Source organism: Thunnus albacares, chromosome 20 (genome assembly GCF_914725855.1).
Source record: "Thunnus albacares chromosome 20, fThuAlb1.1, whole genome shotgun sequence".
NCBI lineage: Eukaryota > Metazoa > Chordata > Actinopteri > Scombriformes > Scombridae > Thunnus > Thunnus albacares.
Window position 1 is genome coordinate 26,695,166 of NC_058125.1, and position 24,393 is coordinate 26,719,558.

The following is a 24,393-nucleotide window of genomic DNA, read 5'->3' on the forward strand; positions in this document are numbered from 1 at the left end:
GGTCAGCTGAATAACACAATTTTTATCCTCAAAAACTCAAGTATATAAAAGGCAGTGAAGAAAAACAGGATGTATTTTATAAAAATGATTTCTTGACTCAGACCATAAAACTGGATTCATGGAAATCTTTAAGTAAAAAAACAGTTACAGCTGTTTACATGAGAGGTTAATAATGACAAAATAAAACTATATACAGATATTCGAGTATTTTGTGACAGTTTTGCAGATGTGTGTGAGGTTTGTTTTTCTTGAGTCGACTGATCGGAGTTTTTTGTAGATAAACAAAAGTTAAGTTTACAATCTGCATTAAACTCATTGTGTTTATCCTGTAATTCTAACAAATGAGTTGAATGTGTTTCCTTCCTCGTAAAACAACAAAACTGTTCAGTATTTTAAAGTGAGACTAACTTCTGATTAACAGTTGTAAAACAAGAGTAAAAGTAGCACATGTAGAGAAGAGTCATAAAGTCAACTAAATGAATCAGCAATGTCTGTTATACATGTTATATGTCTATATCTATATCTAAAACTTGCAAACATGAATATAAGCTGTTGATCATTCCAGACCAACTGAAGCACTGGTAACTCATAAATCATGAGGTGCAAAATTGTCCAATATGACGTCACTCCTTGAGATACGGACTGCAAAAAGCTGGTTGGTTTATCACATGAGACTGAAAGGAGAGATGAAACCTTTTCTGCAGTGATTTAAGTGCTACTTTAAAGGGAACGTCTGTGTAAAAAATATAATATCCTCCACTGAGCAGATGGATGTTTGTTTTACTCCTTGGAGGTCCTACTCTGCTCTCTGAGCTCCTTCCTCTTCAGCTCTGGAAACACCGAGATTATAAGAATCCAGCTCAATGTTCTCCTGCTGGCCTGACTTCTGCCCCCTGCTGGCCTGGAGAGACATGACAACACAGATCTAAGTTACTGCATCAGTCCTCTCTTCAGTTCAATATAACAGGCTGAGTGCTTCATTTCAACCAGTCCTCTAAACAACAAACATGTGTTCAGTACCTTCAGGATGAAATAGATGGCAATGATGAACAACAGCAGAGTCACCGGCAGGACGACCCATCTGATGATAAAAACTGTTGGATCTGACGAGAAACATTCAGTCATCACATTAGATCACATGACATCATGAGTACAACAACTCCCATCCAACAGAAACATGGCATGTGCTAGAAAAGCAAACTGGACCATTGTTTTGTGTTTTGCACTATATTCTGGTTCATTGGTCCTATTCTTATTTTTTCAACTTTTTCTTGTTCTTCTTTGAGTCTTACCTCTAACATTACAATTAAGGAGGACCAGCATCTTCTAATCCAAGCAGAAACAAATAAATTAGTCTTGGGCAAGAAAAAGCTGTCTTTAAACTTAATACGTGTATTGTTGGAAATATCACCTGTATTAATATCATATGCCAACGAGAAGCTAAGTGATTATGTGTACAGGGTGAAAAATAAACAATTTTATGTTTAGTTCATCTTTAACATCCCATATGTGACCTTAATGACTCTTCAAGTGTAAACGAACTACAGGGTTTACTCCCCACCAGTCAGTCAGACCCAAAGAAGACTTTTGGATGAAAGGCGAGATGTCTCGAAGAATCTCAAACAAGTGAAGTTTCCTTTGACTTAACTCTTCTGTATCTACTCTGTTTTTTACTATTGTTGTCGTTCACTGACTCGTTTTCTGTCTTTTACTTTTCACTACAACACAGTTGTTATGGTTCAATAACATTAAAGAAGCCGGGAAGGAAACAGTTTACAGTTCCTTCATCAGATTCTGCCTCAGCTCTCTGTAGGTCGCTGGGTCGGTCCTGCTGCCTGATGACTTTTTATCATGTTTTACAAACATGGAAACAAAGTCAGTGTGACGTCTCAGTTCCACTGAGCTTCACACTCTGCTTCAGCTTACCTGTGACAGTGAGAGACAGCAGACGGCTCTCAGAGGAGAAGTTATGTGAAAAAACAAAGACTTCATAAACACAGCTGTAGTTCCCTTGGTGGGCGGGGTCTGCAGCAGGAAACAGGAAGTCAGCAGAGTGATTGACAGCTGGCAGGGTGTAGTTGTATGTTGTGTTGGAGGAGGTGAAGGTGAGGTGGAAGGAGCCTCCTGGGTACTGAGGTTGGACGGAGCAGCTGATGGTGAAGTCGGAGCCCCGATGCACCTGAAACCCCTGCTGCTGGACCTGGACCTCAGAGACCCCGTCCATGGTAGAAGACATAGAGATGATTGGCTGAACCAGCAGGTCTGTAAACACAGAGAGATGATTGGCTGAACCAGCATTTTATGGGGGTTTGAAGCAATGAGCCTCCAGGAACAAGATAACTTCTCTACCCTTCAGGATACCGTCATCCTGGATAAGTTTACAGTTCAGTCCAATGGAAACCACCGACTATCACTGTGACAGAGGACGGAAAATATTACTGTCATAGATGATGTCACTGATGGACTTACCTGAGCAGATGAGCTCCATGATGGAGGAAGAGGAACTTGATGATGCACATTCCCTCAGGGCATATCCAGACTGAACACAGTCAGATCTGATCCACCATACAAATCCAGCTAAGGAATTCTTTCTCCTTCCTGTAGAAATAGCAGAGCCACAGTCCATATCTCCACAGGCTGCAGCTGCTTCCTTCAGGGTCCAATCAGAGTCCTGCACTGGTCTCCACTTTGTTCGTTTCACCTCCAGTGTACCTGCACAGCGACTGGCTCCTCCCACCAACCTGACAGGCTCTGAAGAGAAACAAGAGAGTCATCAGTAAAAGAATAAAGTGAGTTTCATTAGAACAGAAATGAAGCCAAATCAAAGCTGCAGCTCCTCTTCTACCTGAGCAAGTGAGTCCAACAGCTTTGCCAGGTGAGCAGGTGCTTCTATTTGAGTCTGATCTTCCACAGTCCAGGAGAGCAGACTCATTGCCTCCACACTGGAACTCTTTGGTCCACATCGGAGCCTCCACTTCTCCATAGAGCGCCCCCTGGAGGACTGAAGGAGCCCCACAGCCGAGCTCCCTACAGACCACCTCTGCATCCTGCTGGTCAAAGTCAGCTTCACACACTGAAGACCACGACTGGTTAAAGTGGTTAAACTTAACCTCCAGTCTGCCTGAACACATAGTAGTCCCATTCACCAGCCTGACAGAGTCTGGAGAGAGAAAGATCATTAAATTCATCAGTATTCACTGCAATATTCATGCTGATAAAGATTATTTCAACTTCAAAAAAGTTATTGATAGAGAGAGAGAGCACCTTCATACCCTGACACAAGTACACAAATGTACAGAAAAAATTGCAAGATGCTATTTGTGGGATTAGAATATATTTTAGTCTGGCAACATCTTGCGGTAGTATGAGGAATGACACCCTGGTAGACCCCAATGCTTGACCTCGTGCCCATTTTTTGTTTTCCTTTGTCAGATTATTGCTTTCAGGAAGAAGCAGCACACCTGTGTTTAACAATACCTGATGAAATGTGACATCTTTATCTCCTAACAAGCTTGATTGACCCATCTGATACTCATACCTTTTCTCTGACTAAAACATTCTTTTTAATGTTGACAGGGGCGTTTGTGGCAGACCCCTTCAATTCCACCAAGAAACTACTTGCACAGGAGTGAAACGGTCACCTGGCATGCTTCAAAGAGATGAACTGATTGGTACCTCAAAAACACCTGCAGCGAAGGAGAGAGGGAACAACACCTGGGAGAAGGCAGGGCTTTGATATCTCCACTAGAACTCAGCATCTAGTTTAAAACTATGGAGCAAATCTTGAGGGAGATCCAGGATGTCACTGGGGCTGCAAAAACAAGCTCGGCCCCAGGCCCTAGAGGAGTGCCTTACAAGCTCTACTAGACATGCCCCAGTCTCCTGCAATGATTGTGAAGGGGTCTTCAAGGTGATCCGGAGAAGGGGGAAGGTAGTCTAACAGCGGAGAGTCTTTGAGTTCCAAAGGTGGAAAACACAAACAACATTTAACAGCTCAAGATGATCTCAGACCTCAGCAGTGCACTTATAATGATACTGATAACTTTCAGTATTGTTGCTCGACAACTTATTGGAAAACTCAGAAGAACTCCTACTTCAACACCTCAGTTCAGAAAGGGAAGTCCTGAAGGTCCCAGGGTGCATTGAGCAGGAGTGGTTACTCAGCTGATCACAGAGGTGTACGAAGGTCAAAGAGACCTGTCTGCTATATGGCTGGATCTCATCAAAGCCTATGGCTTTATACCACACAAACTGGTGGAAACATGGATTTCCGCTATGGCTTTGAGCTGAGCTGACACAAGGGGAGTAGCTCCTTAACTACTATACACAAAGTGCACATTTAGCTATGAATAACATAAGTTTTTCATCTTTAGAACACTGCAAGGGCAAGATTAACAATTTGAAGATCAAGCCGTAAACCCATCCAAAGAGGGGGACATCCTGTGGTGACCACAGGGGAAATGCTGACAGTATCCTGCCTATGAGTTGAGCAGGAAAAGTCCTGTATAGCGCTGGCTGAAGAAATGAGGGAAACACTACGGCCTGGTCTTGAATGCTGTCAAAGAAAAAAGTTGAAGCCTCTGCCCCTCACTTTGACATCACTGAGGAAACAGTGTCATCTCACAGCAGCACAGTAACCCTGCTTGAATCCAAAGTGCACCAGCTGCAAGAAGACAATGATTTTTTGAAAGCCAAAGAGGACTCTTTGTTGAACTGCTCAAGCTGCTGCAATATCTGAATTTTTGGAGTACTGAATCAAACAAAACAGGCCAGCAAGTGATGTAATTTGTGGACAGGGTGCTGTTGGAAATTGGACTCTTGATGGACTCTTTGTTTACCTAAGCTGCTGTTGGTACTGTTACAGATGTTGATGGTGAGGTTGTTGACGATGTCCAGGAGGGATGAGAAGTGACTGAGCGTGTACACGTGGTTTTTAATAGGATCTGAGGTGATGACCCTCAGCTCATCCTCGTTTGCATTCCCTACACCTGAAAGAATGAAATACTGTTAAAACTGTACCTTAAAAAATGATTCTGTTCTTGGGTGCTGGAACGCATGAACACATATTTTTATTATTTAAGACAGTGGAAAATGCAAAATATAAGGCAGTTTTTAAAGTGTATGTTCCAAATATCCCCCCAATAATGTGCTAAGATATAAAATACCAGTCAAATGTTTGGACACACCTTCCCACTCACTTGAATGAGAAAGTGTGACCAAACCTTTGACTGGTGCTGTAGAGGAATCTGCAAGTAAGTTCAGATCAAACCAAGATTTTGATCGTGTTTAACATATATAACGTGTGTACATGTGATAGCAGGTAATAACGTGTTAAAGTTTGGGATACAACATCAAGTCATTAATGAACCAGGCTCAATGCAATGTCATTTCATTCAGCATTTTCCCTGCATCCTGTGGACTTGTGAGTACATTTGGTTTCCACAAGAAAAGTGGATTTAATTCAGTGGAACGCAAGTCAAAACTCAGATACTTTACAGATTAAGTGGCCTGAAACTTGAAACATAGTAAAACGGCCACTATACCAACAGCGTAGACCTCAATGCCGGTGTCTCTCAGGTGCTGCGAGGCGAGGGATACGTTGTCCTGAGACTCTCCATCAGTAATCAGGATAGCACTTTTGTGGGAGTCTGCACACATTCCCACATTGTGTTTAAAGTTGTTATGGAGGATGTAGTTCAGAGCTTTTCCTGTATGACAGTAATAAAGAGGATTTAAAAGGTGCAGAGTTGAAAAGCTGACTGTTGCAGAGACTGTTAGGTGACTGACAGTTGGAGCACTTCCACAACCTTGTTAAAAATATCTGTTTCTTTGATAAAAAAAAGTCAAATCTAGAAGCGTGTAGACATAAAAACTGAGAGAGAAAGTTAACTATGACTCCCAAAATGCATTTCAGTTGGAAACATCCAATCACAGAGCTTCAAATTCTACTGTGAGATGCTCAAATCATTATGATTTTTAATGTTGTGATTGTGTTAATATAATTATTATAATCACTATCACTATAACACATTCAGCAATGTTTTATTTATTATATCATAGCATGATACTGTATAGTAATGTAATAATTTAAAAAATATATATATATAGATATATATGATGATCATAATAGTTTTAGAATTATTATTAATATTATCATAGTAACAATAATACAAATTACCATCATCGCATCAAATCATCTAATTTCAAATTGTAACTCTACTGTTTCTGGAATCAGTATGAGTCAAAATACTTTTTATTAACTTTATCTGAAGTCTCTGTTCTGAAAATGTTATTTGTTAGCAGATACAGTTTTCTTGATCAAGAGAGTGAATTTCATTCACAAATTGCTCCATACATACAATATATTCTATACTATAAATACTTAAAGTTAAAATTTTGTACAAAATATGGATCACTAACAGCTTCTCTTTCCACTGCTGACAGACCTAAATACAGAAAGTAAATATATCTAATAGATGTAATCAGAGCCTCTGCCTGAGTCGCTCACATTGTAAAGCTGGTGTGGATCAGACAGTGTGCTGTTAAATCACCTGTGTTGGTTCCTCCTCCTCTCTGGCGCAGCGTGGCTATGGCCTTCAGCAGGGATTGTTTGGTCTGGTGGGTGTTCAGCTGCCACTTCGTCTTTGGGTCGTCACTGTACTGAACCAGACCTGCAAAAAACACAGAAATGTGTAAAACTGACACACTGACTCAGCTTTTGTTTTGAAATGATAATGAGAATAACAATGATAATAATGAGTATGAGAATAATAATTTGCACTGAGTGTTCTTGATCAGATGCATTGGTTTATTAGTATTATTATTGTTATTATCACATCACATGTCTCATGCACACTCATTCCTGTGCTAATTTGCATATGCATAGAGGGAGCAAAGGACTTAAAGGACCATTCCAGTAGGACTAACAGGCTAACAGGTTAATAACCCCTGAGTCTACTGTCTGACTCAAGGGTTAGACAGTAGACCTTCTCTATCCTGTTTCATCCCCAAGAAGGTAAAACTCTGTGTCTTGGAGTAAACAGGACATATTAAGGGGTCAAAGGCCACATATCTTTCCTGATTTGTGTCTTTAGGTGATGTGGCTCTTAGTTAACATACATACATAACTGAAGTTTGTACGATTTGACCAATCAAAGATAATTTCTTTGTTCCTTCTCCAACTATAATAGAATGGTGTTTGCTTTTTGCTCGCTGAGATGAACTGATGTAAATCTTTGTGTGTTCTGTCTTCTTATTGTACAATATTTTTTAATCTTCAACCCAGCAGTATTTTGTATATTATTTCATATGTGTGTTTTGTTTTTCAGACAATTTCCACGATATGACTCATGAACCAATCTGGTGAAGCCTGAAGCCCCCGAGTGTCTCTTCGGTATTCTTCGGCATACGGGCAGCAGTTCAGCATGTACAGGAAGTGTTGAGGGCAGCGAGTATGTATGAGAGCTGATATCAGTATCAGCAACAGCTGAGTCCAGTCAGATTGAGTCGAGTCTAGTATGAAGGTTGATGGTACTGAACGTTCAGCAGCGAACGCATAAACCTACAGTAAAAACATGTCAGTCAGTCACCACCTGCACTGTTTAAAGCGAGCTAAATGTTGTCACACAGAAGTCAAGTGAGTTTTTAATACAGTTTAACGTTGTAATTCCTCCATTTTTATCGCTGACATCTAGTCTGGTGACATATAAAAGCAGAGTAGGAAGGAGAAGGTGAGGGCTTTTATTAGTTTACATACTAGTTAATAAACTAAAATGAGTTAGAAAGGAAGAAAGGACAAGAAAATGTCTTGAGCTCCAACAAGAAGACAATTCCTCTTTCTACAGAACGACTGTAGAAAGTTGATGCTGTGGATGAACCAACATGACAAAGTTGTGCATCCCTCCTAGCTAGAATGTTTTGTTCAGAAATGCGGTGTGCTTCACAGAGTCTGTTCAGTCAGAACATCTGTCCTGCTAACTGATCCAACACGGACCTACACAGAAGGAATGTACAGTATATCTCCACCATGGAAATCAGTGTCTGGATAAAACATTGTTTTACAAGCTGAATCATAATTAACATGATATAAATGTGTGTTTCTGTAGATGAAGCACTGAATTATAAGGTAGGTGTATCTCCTGAACATTTCATTTTGAACATTTTGAGAATTCTGCAAGTTAATACAAAAGCTAAAATATGTCTGCATGTTTTGGGAAATAACTGGCAGTAATGGAGGCTGTATGCAGACAGCAGTTATTTAGCTTAAACATGTAAAACCACTGGTATGGTCCTTTTATCCTCACATCAGCCATAACCTTGACTACTCTGGTTATCATGTCCCATTTTGCTGCTCTTTTGCTAATTTATAATACGGGACCTGTGTGTGTTTCACGATGTGCTGTAAAGATTTTAGTGTTTTGAGTACTTTATACACAAGCAGTAGTAGTAATAGTACCAGGATCAGTAGTGTGAATAGTTGTAGTAGTAAAAATATTACCGATCTGGACTTTGTCAGGGCCGATGTCGAAGTTGTTGATTATTTGAGTTAGAAAGGACCTAATGATTGCAAAGTTTTCAGGGCTGATGCTCCCAGATTCGTCAACCAACAGCACGATGTCAGCCTTGGCTGTGCTTTCACACTGAGAACCTGGAGGAAAACAGAGGATTGTGGGATATACGACACAAGAGACCAAATGTTGAAGTAAGACTAAGGCTGTGTCTGAAATCACTCACTATTTACTACAAAGTGCAAATTTATCCAATATGTAGAGCCTAAAATGTTCCACAATGGATCAAAAAAGTAATGTTCATGTTGTGAACACTACTTCCTGCAAACAATCCCACAATGCCATGCATTGCATTTTACAGACACCAAAATTAGCGGTGTGCGACTCCACAGCAGACAGTGTGTATTAGTGAGTAGTGAATGAGTGAACCAGGGAGGGATTTCGGACACATCCTGAAAGTCTACAGTCATGCTAACAGCACTGTGAGACTGTACACAGTGGTGTTTTGAGCTAAATGCTAACATGCTGACATTTAGCAGGTATAGTGTTTACCATGTTAACCATCTTAGTTCAGCATGTCAGCACACTGACATTTGACAATTAACACCAAACAAAAAGTACAGCTGTGTCATTAGTTTTGAGACTATTTGGACATGAACCAAACTTCATCCATTCTCAGCTGCTTATCTAGGTGCTGGTCCTCCTGGGGGATCCAGAGGTGTTCCCAGACCAGATGAGATACATATAATCTCTCCAGCGTGTTCTGCACTGTGGTCTCCTACCAGTTGGATGAGCCTGAACACCTCCAAAGGAGGCGCCTATTCTCTCTTTCTCTCTTTTTACCTGTTGATTGGTGTTTATCTTCAGCCTGGAGTCCTGGAGAGAAAATCAGAAATTTCACATTTAGATTGGAGCAGAGCTGTGAACTGAACAAACACAGAGCTGTTTCTGGACATCTGGAGGCTCTAGAAGAGACAGACAGCAAGCTAGACATCTTAAGAAAAGGTGTTTGTTCTGGTCTGAATCAATGGATGTCATGATAAACTTATTTCTGTTTCTTTACACACAGAAAGAAATCTAAGTGAACCAAAAATCATCATTAAAAGCCAGGTGAGAATGTTCTCTCTTCTCATTGGTCAGATGTGTCTGGGGCGGGAGCGAGAACATAAACACAGGAAGAAGGTCCTGAAGAAGCTCCGATCTGCCCAAATACCAAGAAGACAATGTACTTGTTTGTTAGTACAGGTCGGACCTTGTTGATTTCACTCATCAACATCCCAGCATGCAAAGCGGTCCTGGCTACGGGAGCCATTTAGCTCAAACTTGAAGCCGTGTAATTGGTCAGATGGAGGCCACATCACGTTTCAACCACAAACGAACCAAGACCACTTCCTCTAAAGGATCTCTGTGAAGTTATTTTGGTCTGAGGACGTTTGCTGTGTTCAGATCTGCCCAAATGAAATGAACTAAGGAGGAAAACCAACCAGAATCTCTTTCAACTAGACTGAACTACACAGAACTACACAATATACACTGTAGAGCATTGTCAAGTTAAGCTAGCTGCTGATATAGCCATGGCTAGTCTTAGCTAAAGCTAAGTTACTTTTTCCCCATGAGCTGTTATCTGTAACATAATATGTAAACTTATTCCAGCTAAATCCAAACATGATGGAGACAAATAAAACAGTTAAACTACTGCTAAAGGTAGCTTAGCTTAGCTTAGTTTAGCAGAGTAGCAGTAACTTCCACCTGAGCTATTAAATCAAGTGGAATTCATGTGATTTTATTTTTGTTGCGCTATGTGTAAATGTATTAAAATGTACATTTATTATACCTGTATTAATTTATTTATTATTATGATATAATATGAATATGAATTATACATACAATAAAGTTTATTTTCTATGAATAAAGAGAGCTGGATGAAACATGACATTTTTATAGATATTACATGTTTCCTTCACATTCCTGCAGATTGTGTAAAGGTAGACTGCAGTATGAGGTATTATTTTTGGGTGAAATAATCCTCGTAAAAAGACAACAACAGAAAAAAAAAATGATGGAACAACAAACGTCTCTCTTTGCCTGGTCAGCCTGAAACTTTAAGACCTTTTTTCTTGACCTCACTGCTTCTACTTTCTGCTTCTTTGAAGAGCAGCAGATGAGATGAACACATGAACACAAGCTCAACAGACGCTTCATACAGAGTTAAAGGAAAACTACAGTTCATTAAAACTTGTGTTTGTCTAACATGTTGGTTTGTTTCCTGTCTGATCATCTGACTGCTCATATTTTTGACCTATCAGACGTCTTTTTAGCGATGTCACCATGTTCACAGATCTCAGATATTAAAGGCCCCATGAAAGTTATTATATAAATTTGACTGGTACACAGTTACAAGAGGGGTTTACATCAAATCCTTCACATTTGATTGGACTGCTAAACAGTGGGCGGGGCTTTGAGTTTAGCCTGATATGCAGTTTCAGAAAGTGTCACCTGTTGTTAGATCAGCAGAAGGATGAGGGAGAAATGAATGAATTATGTGAGGTGAAAGCAGCTTTTTCTCTGACAGGCATGGTGGGGTCTGGTTGGTGCTACTTCTGTGTCAGCTACATACACTCCTCACACAGGAAGGGTTTTTTATTGATTATACTGATCATTCTGCCAGTTAAACCCCCACTGTCACTACTCCAAGTGAAGAAAATTCCTCCAGACAACAACAAGTTCCCCAAACGAGCCAAACACACTCCAACAAGCAAACCTCCAAACTAACTGTCAGGAGGGAAACTGACAACAAATAAGGAAAACAACAACACCAAATCTCCGTCTGGAAGCAGGTGAAACAACAGGCAGGAGCCCCGGTTTGAACTAATATCACAGAAAGCAAACAGGAGTCCAGAAAAGAATCTCCGTTTTTCAATTGGTTCAATGGCTGGAGTTCCCCACCAGAGAGGCTCCCTGCCCCAGTGTGTACGCACAGGCTGACGCGCAGTGGTGACACTTCATGTCTGTGACACATTGCACAGATACAAACATTTGAAACCATAGTGAAAGATGTAATATTGCTGCTATGATGTCAATATGACTATCAACTGATCATGTTCCCTGTCTAATTTTGCTGAGAACCGCGCGCATCACGCCCCGAATCTCAAGATGACGCGCTGCAGCAGCAGCACGTGACACGCGCTGCTCACGCATCCAGTGTGTCCCAGATGTAAGACCTCAGCCACATTGCTATGGAAATGAAAACAAAGGTTTTTCCTACTGATATCCAAACACACATCTCTCCCTATTACATATCAGCATCATGATGTGCTGCTGTGTGCATGCGTGCTTATATTCCTCACATTGTGAGGATATAAATCTTCACAGTCACATTGTGGGGACTCACTTCCCTTTTGTGGAAAAAAACTCAAGTTCCCATAACATAAATCATTAAATCTTAAAATGAAGACTCTGTTTAAAGGATTTTGATTGTTTTAACAATCTTTAAGCAATGACAAGTGGAAACTTTTAGGGGTTAAGTGTGAGAAAAAGTTTGACAGAGTTACAGGAAGCGGCTCAAACACGTATATTTGATAAGAAAAAAATTTAAAAAGTGTTTCGCAACAGTCAGTCCTATATGTGATAAGAATTGCTCTTGCATTGCCATGGTAACAGAAGTATACTCTGTAATCTCACATCAGATGCTAATCAGTTTGTCCTCAAACACTTTCCTGTCACAGAAAAACCTCTCAACTTCATTTTGTTCCCATTAAAACAAACTGTTTTCTGTCATTGAGGAAGTTTGCAGCTGATTTGAAGGAACATTTGAGAGGATTAAAACATGTTTTTAAATGTCATGTTAATAGTTTTCATTATTAACCCTGTAAAGCCTAAATATAGGAAAAAATGAGCAAACTTTTTTTTTCACCTCTCAGATGTTGTTGTAGGCCTCTGATGCAGAAATTAAAGGGTTTTAGGACAGCTAAAAGTGATTGTTGTAATATTGCAACAGTGGACCTTACAGGGTTAAAAGGAACAAAAAAAGTCTTAAAGAAGGTTAGGGTTAGGGTATGTCTCCAGGAAATTAATGTCTATGTAATGTCCCTAAAAGTGACCTGCGACAATGTGTGTGTGTGTGTGTGTGTGTGTGTGTGTGTGTGTATACTTGTGTTCCTCATGTTGTGGGGACATAAATTCTGCTGGACTGGACAGCTTCCAGGTGTGAATGTGCAACTGTATGAATGTGATCAGTGTGTTCCTGAAACAGACAGCATTGTTCTCAGTGAAACCCTCGTGAATAAATAAAGGTGAAAAAATGACAACAGAGTGGCTCATAAAGAGTTGTCTGTAACAGACAGTCTCACCCACTTATGGCAGTGTTTGGTCAGGTGTGTGCAGGTGTGAAAGTGGCTTGAACTTCACTTGTCAACTACGTCTGTCAGGTTTCATGTCACCATCAGAGTGCAACACTGTGAATGTCTTCCAGGAGAAACTGTGTGATGTGTATTTTGTATATGTGCATCAGTATGTATGTATAAGTACACATATAACTTTCCTGTAGCTCCTGATGCTTTCGTGTAAATGTTTACTGGGCTACACTGTTATATGGAAGCTCTTTTATGTCAGATTACAGCAACAAAATAACACATCAAATGATTAAAACACATCAAATAATGTAAAATCCAAACATCCTAAATAAACAGGTCCAACAATCCACAGTCACCCATCTGATAATGAACACAGAGGTAGAATAATAAAAAGTCACTTAAGTCACTTCACGAACAGCTTGAAGACGTCAGCAGGATTTTACATTTATATGCTTTGAATTTTCATTATTAGATAATGAACACATGAATTATTGGTTTGTTTTTTGAAGTTAAAGAGATAAAACTCATTACAGCAAGTATCAGAACTTTTACTGAACACACTTCACTACATTTTACTGACCATGTTGACTTTTACTGCAGTTTTCAAAGCTGCTGTTTGACTTGAACTCAGTATTTTTACATTACAGCAGAGTCTTACCTGAGCTCCACAGCAGCAGCAACAGCATCAGCAGGTGATCCATGTCCAGGTAGACGTCTGTCTCTGTCTCTGTGTCGTCTCTCTCTGCTCGTCTGTTGGACTCATCGTGTCTTTTTATGTTAATCAGATGTGGTGTTTCCTCTGAATCCTTTATCTCCTCATCAGCTTCATGTGCTTTCTGACAGGAAGCTGCTGGCTGAAACGGCTCTGAGCGGCTTCATCATGTGACTGACAGCTAAAGTAAATGAAGGACGTTTATCCAACGCACCTCTCATTCATACACACTCCAGCCTGTTATTTGCACTGGGGATGGGGGGGCTTCCATTTAGTAAGGTTGGACCAACCAACTAAAACTTGATGCTCACATGTGGTTTGGATCACCATGACAACACGCAACCAATCGTGACAGCTCATTTGGCTTGTAAGGATCAGAGCTATTGATATATTGATTGACAGTGAGATGGACCAATCAGCGGGTCTGAGGATAAACTCACTGATGAGCAGCTGAGATTATACTGCTGTTACCGTGGCAACATCACAGCAGTTATTGCGACATACAGCAGTGACTGCTGCAGAGTTGTTTGTGTGTTTTCTGTTTTTTTAAATTTTATTTACTGTTCTTTGTATTGAGTGGAACATAAGTGATTAACACAAGAACACATATGACACGGGACAGTACAAACAAAACAACAAGAAGAAAAATTAATAAATACAAACAAAATGTTGGCTTAATACTAGATGCATGTGTGTGTGTGTGTGTGTGTGTGTGTGTCGGGGGGGGGAGCAACTTTCTATCTGAAGGAGGGTTTTCTGGGTGTCTTTTCTGGGGTTGTTTTCCAGAGATCAGTTTAGTGCAAACACTTAAACTTAAACTCTCAGTCACTGTGAGTCATCACTGCAGAGTATGACAGTATATGCTACTTTAACAAGAACCTCCAGCTTCTTACTCTGAGTAACGCTTCCTACATGAACACAGATGGAACAGTTTTGGTTCATTCACATGAGATTTCTGTATTCCTGTTTTTTTAATGATCATGTGTGTTCTTGTGGGGATGAATATTTAACGATATAATGAGGTACTTAAGATTTGAAACCAACCAATCAGAGGCTTTAAAAAATGTGCTTCTGGTTATTTTCCCAAAAAGTTTTTCTACCATCCATATTGTTAACAAGCTCATTGTTCTTGTTTTATACCAGTTTTCACAAATTTCAAAATTAGAGTTTTGACCAGATGATGGTGCTAGATGAAACAAATCAAAGATTTATCTTGAGGAAAGACATGAATGTTTGAACCACATTTGGTGGCAATTTGTTTAATAGTTGTTGAGATATTTCACTCAAAACTACAGGTGGACTGACTGAGAGATGCACCCTGCAGCCATGTTGCTGTCAGGGATAAAACACACTAGGTTTCACACAAAAAAGTTTTTAAAATATAAAAGTGATCAATATACAATTATTGTCACCGATTTATGTACCTTTACATCAACACATTTCCTGTTAAAAGAAGACTCTGATCAAACTGCTGACGTCAAAGAAAGGAACCTGTCTGATTATTAAAATGATTTACGAGCTGTTTGACAGCCTTCTGCACACGATCAGGGATATAACTGCAGAAATACAAAATGTTTTTAGGTAAATGTAAAGATTTTGAGACCAGTTTCTGTTCAGGTACTGACCTGATTAAACATATGAGGTATCGACCATGACGTCAAAAATTAATCTGGATTCTTTAACTAAGGTGGAAAACCACCAGATCCTCATGATCAATAAAATTAATAGATGACACACTAAATATAATGCCTTTGTTGTGTGAAGTCACATCTCTGCTCTTTTTACCTGGAAGTTAATGTTATATTTCATAAAAAGATCATCTTGTTTATGATGGTGTTGAAATGAGGACGTGTCTGTTCCTCTGCTATTGATTTTAATAATTAATCATTATCTGTGATATCAATCAATCAATCAATCAATCAATCTTTATTTATATAGCGCCATATCACAACAGAAGTCATCTCAAGGCACTTTTCACATAGAGCAGGTCAAGACCGTACTCTTTAATTTACAGAGACCCAACAATTCCCCCATGAGCAGCACTTGGCGACAGCGGTAAGGAAAAACTCCCCTTTAACGGGTAGAAACCTCAAGCAGACCCCGGCTCTTGGTGGGCGGCCATCTGCTTTGACCGGTTGGGTTGAGAGAGAGAAAGAGAGAGGGAAAGGGGGAGGGGGGACAGAAGAAAAACAATGACAACAACAAACAACAACAAGCACAAGCATCAATAGACAGGGAAGGATGCCACCAGGACTGTGAAGGACCGCGAAGGTTCGGCCCGGGAGTCAGGTTTTTCTGTGAGATGAGAAAGCACAAAAAACTCCGGGGAAGAAGCAAAGTTAGTGACATGCATTGATGTTACATGAATGCATACAGATGGAGAGGTAATGATAATGATTGTTTGTTTACAGTGTTCCCATAGTATTATATTAAGAATTTACCATTGCTGCCAGCCACTCAAGTTATACCTACTCTTTAGGAATTAAAAGGATTTCGGTTCAGCATTCAAATAACACATATTCAATGACACCTAGTCAAGCTGTCAGAATTGGCTGTTTACTCAAGTGCTCCCCTTTTTAATTAAAACACAGCATGCAACTGGTCCTGTGACACATAGATAGTTTGTACCTGGCTGTTACTGTTATGCATTCCAGCCTGAGTAAGAAATAGAGCCTGTTAGATAGAGCCACAGGGTGCTACCAGGCTTTCTTTGATAATGATTAATTATTGCTGAGTAGCCAAACTTGTAGCAAGGCCCAACAAAATGGTGCCCCGTGTGAGGCAAAGTATTGTTGGCAATTATTCATAATTGTGCGAGAATGTTGTGCAAAAATTATTTTTTTCCCAATAAAAAAATCTGGAATCTAAAACCTTTAGACTATCCAAAAGCCTTTATATTCACTATTCACTATTTTTAAATTAACGCTAAGTGTGCAGATTCGCCAATGACACCACACCTTTACTGTGATTTCAGCTTATTGTTTTTTCTTCTTCGACAGGAGGAAAACGACCGAACCTTTCAGATCATTGAGGTGCAGGTGTTGTCCAACTGGGGCCACCAGGAGTACACCTGCATGTATCGCTTCAGAGTGCACGGGACGCCGCAAAGTTGATTATTTACTGCACAAACAGTGTGGAGGCAGGAGAGACACGCAGTCACTCCCTGCTAACTGCTGCTAACTATGCCTGAGGAACCACAGACTTCTTGATGTCCAAGTGTTGTCATTTTCCTGTGGAAAAAGGACACGCTGAAAGCTTTGTGATGTATAGTTAATATTTTATATCAGTGTTTTCTATTTGCTGTGTTAAAGGTCTTTTTGAATGTTTTATCCCATTTTTCTTTTATCAGTTGCATTATTGCAGTGTAGTAAAACAGTTTTGAGTTGAATGTTTTCACATCTGTCTGTTGTGCTCAGAAACACTGTAACATTTAATATTAGAGCTTCTTTAATGCAAGAAATGATCAAAGTCACATTATCTGGTCCACAGCAACACGTTTTTTAATGTTTTTGTGGATTTGATTCTGTGTAACAGCAGAGACCATCAGTGCAATGCAGATGTCAGAGTGTCCTTAAACGCACCAACAGGGAGGGTTTTCAGAATCGCCTCTGATCACAACCTCAGTGCTCTGTGGTGATAATGAACCTTTGACAACAAATGTTTGAACTGTTCTGATTACACACATCAGGCAGAGTGTTTGAAACATAAAGTCAAAGATTACTGCTCAAATGAAATGAAAATACTTTGCACTGATGTTTTTCCAGTTTTATTTATTCTTGTTGTCAGGTCAATGAAGATGAATCAGTTTGTATCATATATGTGAAATGTGTCGAGACCTCATTTTTTACGTAATATATATTTTTGTTGTGTTTTTTCTTTTTTTTGTATGTGATTTTGAGATGTCATAATAAAGATGTGAAATTTGAAGTTTGGTTTTTTTCTCTTTTTTTGGTTTTATTTTATTATTGTTAGATTTTATTTCGTCCTGTTTTTGGTTCACAAGTTTGTCTGAAAAACATTGACTTAAACTTTGGATGAAAGCTTGAGCGTTCACGTCATGTTGAGACTTAATTAGGAGTCGGAAAGAATTTTCATGTCAGCTTTCTACTTGCAACCCAGAAGTTATCCATAATAATGGCTTATAACTTATCTCTAAATGATCAGTAAGTGACTTATTAACCATTAATTAATGCTTATAAATCCTTTATAAACAGTGACTGATCAGAAAGTGGTGCTCAAAGATGAAACATTTGATCTGACTCAATAAATGTTTGATTTATTGAATTTTGTTAACTCAAAGAACAAATATAAAAATGAGAAAATTACATGTCAGCTGAATAACAATTTTTGTGCTCAAACACTCAAGTATATAAAAGGCAGTGAAGAAAAACAGGATGTATTTTATAAAAATGATTTCTTGACCATAAAACATTAAAGTAAAAAAGTTATAATTGTTGACGTGAGAGATTAATAATGACAAAATAAAAGTATATACAGATAATCGAGTATTTTGTGACAGTTTTGCTGATGTGTGTGAGGTTTGTTTTTCCTGAGTCGACTGATCGGAGTTTTTTGTAGACAAACAAAAGTTAAGTTTACAATCTGCATTAAACTCATTGTGTTTATCCTGTAATTCGAACAAATGAGTTGAATGTGTTTCCTTCCTCGTAAAACATTTGCAAAACTGTTTGTTCAGTATTTTAAAGTGAGACTAACTTCTGATTAACAGTTGTAAAACAAGAGTAAAAGTAGCACATGTAGAGAAGAGCCATAAAGTCAACTAAATGAATCAGCAATGTCTGTTATACATGTTATATGTCTATATCTATATCTAAAGCTTGCAAACATGAATATAAGCTGTTGGTCATTCCACACCAAGTGAAGCACTGGTAACTCGTAAATCATGAGGTGCAGAATTGTCCAATATGACGTCACTCCTTGAGATACGGGCTGCAAAAAGCTGGTTGGTTTATCACATGGGAGTGAAAGGAGAGATGAAACCTTTTCTGCAGTGATTTAAGTGCTACTTTAAAGGGAACATCTGTGTAAAAAATATAAAATCCTCCACTGAGCTGATGGATGTTTGTGTGACTCCTTGGAGGTTCTACTCTGCTCTCTGAGCTTCTTCCTCTTCAGCCGGCTCTCCTTCAGCTCTGGAAACACCGAGGTTATAAGAATCCAGCTCAATGTTCTCCTGCTGGCCTGACTTCTGCCCCCTGCTGGCCTGGAGAGACATGACAACACAGATCTAAGTTACTGCATCAGTCCTCTCTTCAGTTCAATATAAACAGGCTGAGTGCTTCATTTCAACCAGTCCTCTAAACAACAAACATGTGTTCAGTACCTTCAGGATGAAATAGATGGCAATGATGAACAACAGCAGAGTCACCGGCAGGACGACCAGTCTGATGATAAAAACTGTTGGATCTGATGAGAAACATTCAGTCATCACATTAGATCACATGACATCATGAGTACAACAGCTACCATCCAACAGACACATGGCATGTGCTAGAAAAGCAAACTGGACCATTGTTTTGTGTTTTGTACTATATTCTGGTCGTATATCTGTTTTTTTCAACTTTCTCTTGTTCTTCTTTGAGTCTTACCTCTAACATTACAATTAGGGAGGACCAGCATTTTCTAATCCAAGCAGAAACAAATAAATTAATCTTGGGCAAGAAAAAGCTGTTTTTAAACTTAATACGTGTATTGTTGGAAATATCACCTGTATTAACATCATATGCCAACAAGAAGCTAAGTGATTATGTGTACAGGGCAAAAAAAACAATTTAGTGTTCAGTTCGTCTTTAATAAAATAAACTATTTTATGTTGAGTTAGTATATTTTATCTTTAACATCCCATATGTGACCTTAATGACTCTTCAAGTGTAAACAAACTACAGGGATTACTCCCCACCAGTCAGTCAGACCCAAAGAAGACTTTTGGATGAGAGGTGAGATGTCTTGAAGAATCTCAAACAAGTGAAGTTTCCTTTGACTTAACTCTTCTGTATCTACCCAGTTTCTTACCATTATTGTGGCTTCACTGACTCGTTTGCTGTCTTTTACTTTTCACTACAACACAGTTGTTATGGTTCAATAACATTAAAGAAGCCGGGAAGGAAACAGTTTACAGTTCCTTCATCAGATTCTGCCTCAGCTCTCTGTAGGTCGCTGGGTCGGTCCTGCTGCCTGATGACTTTTTATCATGTTTTACAAACATGGAAACAAAGTCAGTGTGACGTCTCAGTTCCACTGAGCTTCACACTCTGCTTCAGCTTACCTGTGACAGTGAGAGACAGCAGACGGCTCTCAGAGGAGAAGTTATGAGAAAAAACAAAGACTTCATAAACACAGCTGTAGCTTCCTTGGTGGGCGGGGTCTGCAGCAGGAAACAGGAAGTCAGCAGAGTGATTGACAGCTGGCTGGGTGTAGTTGTATGTTGTGTTGGAGGAGGTGAAGGTGAGGTGGAAGGAGCCTCCTGGGTACTGAGGCTGGACGGAGCAGCTGATTGTGAAGTCGGAGCCCCGATGCACTTGAAACCCCTGCTGCTGGGCCTCGGAGATCCCGTTCATTGTAGAAGACACAGAGATGATTGGCTGAACCAGCAGGTCTGTAAACACAGAGAGATGATTGGCTGAACCAGCATTTTATGGGGGTTTGAAGCAATGAGCCTCCAGGAACAAGATAACTTCTCTACCCTTTAGGATGCCGTCGTCCTGGATAAGTTAACAGTTCAGTCCAATGGAAACCACTGACTATCACTGTGCCAGAGGAAGGAAAATATTACTGTCATAGATGATGTCACTGATGGACTTACCTGAGCAGAGGAGCTCCACGATGGAGGAAGAGGAACTTGATGATGCACATTCCCTCAGGGCATATCCAGACTGAACACAGTCAGATCTGATCCACCATACAGATTCCTCTAAGGAATTATTTCTCCTTCCTATTGAAACAGCAGAGCCACAGTCCAAATCTCCACAGGCTGCAGCTGCTTCCTTCAGGGTCCAATCAGAGTCCTGCACTGGTCTCCACTTTGTTCGTCTCACCTCCAGTGTACCTGCACAGCGACTGGCTCCTCCCACCAACCTGACAGGCTCTGAAGAGAAACAAGAGAGTCATCAGTAAAAGAATAAAGTGAGTTTCATTAGAACAGAAATGAAGCCAAATCAAAGCTGCAGCTCCTCTTCTACCTGAGCAGGTGAGTCCAACAGTTTTGCCAGATGAGCAGGTGCTTCTAGCTGAGTCTGATCTTCCACAGTCCAGGAGAGCAGACTCATGGCCTCCACACTGGAACTCTTTGGTCCACATTGGAGCCTCCACTTCTCCATAGAGCGCCCCCTGGAGGACTGAAGGAGCCCCACAGCCGAGCTCCCTACAGACCACCTCTGCATCCTGCTGGTCAAGGTCAGCTTCACACACTGAGGACCATGACTGGTTAAACTGGTTAAACTTAACCTCCAGTCTGCCTGAACACATAGTAGTCCCATTCACCAGCCTGACAGAGTCTGGAGAGAGAAAGATCATTAAATTCATCAGTATTAACTGCAATATTCATGCTGATAAAGATTATTTCAACTTCAAAAAAGTTATTGATAGAGAGAGAGAGAGAGAGAGAGAGAGAGAGAGAGAGAGAGAGAGAGAGAGAGCACCTTCATACCCTTACACAAGTACACAAATGTACAGAAAATATTGCAAGATGCTATTTGTTGGATTAGATTTTTTTTTAGTCTGGCACCATCTGTGGTAGCATGAGGAATGACACTCTGGTAGACCCCAATGCTTGACCTTCTGCCCATTTTTTGTTTACCTCTGTCAGATTATTGCTTTCAGCAGTAGCAGCTAATGCTATCAGACCAAAGCTCAAACAGTGAACTGTAGTTGTTACTGCTGGTCTGAGGTCAGTCCAGGAGAGCTCAAGTGAATCACTTAAAAACCTCATACGTACAGTAAATTTAAACTCAAAATTGCTCCTGCTTTCTCTTGTCGTGTGAATATCCGAGCTATACTTTTAATGCTGTGTCTGTGCAATGGTAGAGTACATTTAATAAGGTATGATCATTCATGTAACCTGATGAAGAGAGAGAGAACAAATAATATCGCCACTAGAACTCACCATCTAGTGTAACACTATGGAGCAAATCTTGAGAGTGATCCAGGATGTCACTGAGGCTGCTAGACCAAGCTTGGCACTGAGCATACAGGAAAAACAAACAAAACAGGCCAGCGACTGAGGGAATTTGTGGACAGGGTGCTGTTGGAAATTTTGGGACACAAATCCTTCCAGTATACCTCAGAGGTGAACAGGGCACATTGAATGCTGCAGTCCCAACAGACTGACAACAACACTCACAAACTACACTTTGTGAAGTATCAAGACATCTTGTACCTTTCCTCCATCAACACCTGATGTGAGATCCCAGTTTAAGGCATATTTACTTATGCTATAGACCAATAAATCGTATTTCCCTGCTATAAGACAACTTGATATCTAACTGTAACAATTCATATTTAGGTGATGCCTAAAAACTTTTAAAACTTGATGTCTTAAGATTGATTCTGATACCAGCAGATCAGTGTGGTGCTAACACATATCGCTGTTTGATTATGATGGACTCTTTGCCTACCTAAGTTGCCATTGATACTGTTACAGAGGTTGCTGGTGAAGTCGTCAATGATGTTCAGGAGGGATGAGAAGTTACTGAGCATGTACATGTGGTTTTCAACAGGATAAGAGGCGATGGCCTTTAGCTCATCCTTCTCTGCATCCGTTACACCTGGAAGAAAGAAATACTGTTAAGACTGGGCCTTAAAAAATGAGACCCACAACAAAGAAACTGTTAGGTTGATAAAATAAAAAAGTATTTCCTGTTGCTTTCTGCTCCTGAAACTGAACTGATAGGACATGCTGATGGTTGTGCATTTTAAATCTCATTAAATAGAAATCATATTTTACAACATTACTGACCATCTACCAAAGCATACCATGTGTTTTTAGCTTGACTTTCTTCCTCGTGGGTTGCCATTGATTTTAGTTTATTGTAGCTCACTATTAAAAGTAACTTTCAATGTCTTGAAACATGCTTAATTTCATTTAATTACGTAAGACATTAACAACAAATGTAGTCATTATATATTTGAAGGGTTTTTCAAGCTAACATTTTTATTTTCACAAACATGAAATATGTTCAATTCATATTAATTTCACTTCATTCTTTTGTGGTAAAATAATGTAGTTTCATGATATTGTTGCAGAATATTTCAGAGTTTATCTTTAATTTACAAACTTTTCTGAAGCTGTGCTGCTTCTTTGCTGTTCAAACTAACAAATCACCAATTGTAAGAATCACTAAGGCATATAATGGAGTTTAATAAATAGTTTCTGTTGTAATTACATGCTAACATTATTTAAGTTCATTAAACTGTTTATGTATAGCTTATGTACAGTTTAAGTATATTTTGAAGAGTATTATGGGTGGACTTTGCTAAGCTTAAGTATATAATTGCTATTATTCTGTTCTTGGGTGCTTGAATGCAGGAAAATATATTTTTATTATTTTTGACAGAGGAAAATGCTAAATGTAAGGTAGTTTTTAAAAGCACATGTTCCAGTTTTTGACTGTCCATAACATGTATACCATGTGTACATGTGATAGCTGCTAATAACGTGTGTTAAAGTTTGGGATACAACATCAAGTCATTAATGAACCAGGCTCAATGCAATGTCATTTCATTCAGTATTTTCCCTGCATCCTGTGGACTTGTGAGTACATTTGGTTTCCACAAGAAAAGTGGATTTAATTCAGTGGAATGCAAGTCAAAACTTAGATACTTTACAGATTAAGTGGCCTGAAACTTGGAACACAGTAAAACGGCCACTATACCAATGGCGTAGACCTCAATGCCGGTGTCTCTCAGGTGCTGCGAGGCGAGGGATACATCGTCCTGAGACGCTCCATCAGTAATCAGGATAGCAATTTTGTGGGAGTCTGCACGCATTCCCATTTTGGGTTTAAAGTCATTATGGAGGATGTGGTTCAGAGCTTTTCCTGTATGACAGTAATAAAGAGGATTTAAAAGCTGACTGTTGCAATGACTGTTAGGTGACTGATAGTTGGAGCACTTCCACAACCTTGTTAAAAATATCTGTTTCTTTGATAAAAAGTCAAAGCTAGAAGCCTGTAGACATAAAAACTGAAAGAGGTGCATTTCAGTTGGAAACATCCAATCACAGAGCTTCAAATTCTATTGTGAGACGCTCAAATCATTATGATTTTTAATGTTGTGATTGTGTTAATATAATTATTATAATCACTATCACTATAACAGCAGCAGCAATCTTTGATTCATAATATTATAGCATGATATTATATAATAATATAATATCTCAATATTAATAATCATAATAATATTACAATTATTATTATCATATTACAATTATAATTATTTTTACAATCAGACAGCGTGTTGTTAAATCACCTGTGTTGGTGCCTCCTCCTGGCTGTCGCAGGTAGGCTATGGCCCTCATCAGGGATTGTTTGGTCTGGTGGGTGTTCAGATGCCACTCGGTCATTGGGTCGTCACTGTACTGAACCAGACCTGCAGAAAACCCACAGAAATGTGTAAAACTGACACACTGACCAAGCTTTTGTTTTTAAATGATAATGAGAATAGCAATGATAATAATGAGTATGAGAATAATAATTTACATTGTGTGTTCTTGAACAGATGCATTGGTTTACTACGATTATTATTGTTATTATCTTGTTAGCATCTTTAGCTCCAACACGCATCCACACATCACATGTCTCACACA

General features: G+C 39.4%; 3 protein-coding genes across 3 annotated transcripts in view; 1 reads left to right on the forward strand and 2 right to left on the reverse strand.

The window, feature by feature from the left end:
• LOC122971137 (microfibril-associated glycoprotein 4-like) overlaps window positions 1-24,393 on the forward strand; it is a 750,976-nt gene that overhangs the window by 218,982 nt on the left and 507,601 nt on the right. The window lies entirely within an intron of this gene.
• Window positions 797-3,307, reverse strand: LOC122971757 (scavenger receptor cysteine-rich type 1 protein M130-like). Its single transcript, XM_044338497.1, has 5 exons — window positions 2,846-3,307; window positions 2,470-2,751; window positions 1,927-2,262; window positions 1,021-1,103; window positions 797-901 (listed from the first exon to the last, which is right to left on the reverse strand). The coding sequence occupies exons 1-5, from the start codon at window positions 3,186-3,188 to the stop codon at window positions 797-799; spliced, it is 1,149 nt and encodes a 382-aa protein (XP_044194432.1). The 5' UTR covers window positions 3,189-3,307.
• On the reverse strand, window positions 3,839-23,582 carry LOC122971758 (collagen alpha-1(XII) chain-like). Its single transcript, XM_044338498.1, has 8 exons — window positions 23,462-23,582; window positions 22,205-22,354; window positions 9,351-9,383; window positions 8,498-8,647; window positions 6,552-6,671; window positions 5,544-5,708; window positions 4,839-4,988; window positions 3,839-3,951 (listed from the first exon to the last, which is right to left on the reverse strand). Exons 1-8 carry the CDS (start codon window positions 23,580-23,582, stop codon window positions 3,839-3,841), a joined length of 1,002 nt encoding a protein of 333 aa, XP_044194433.1.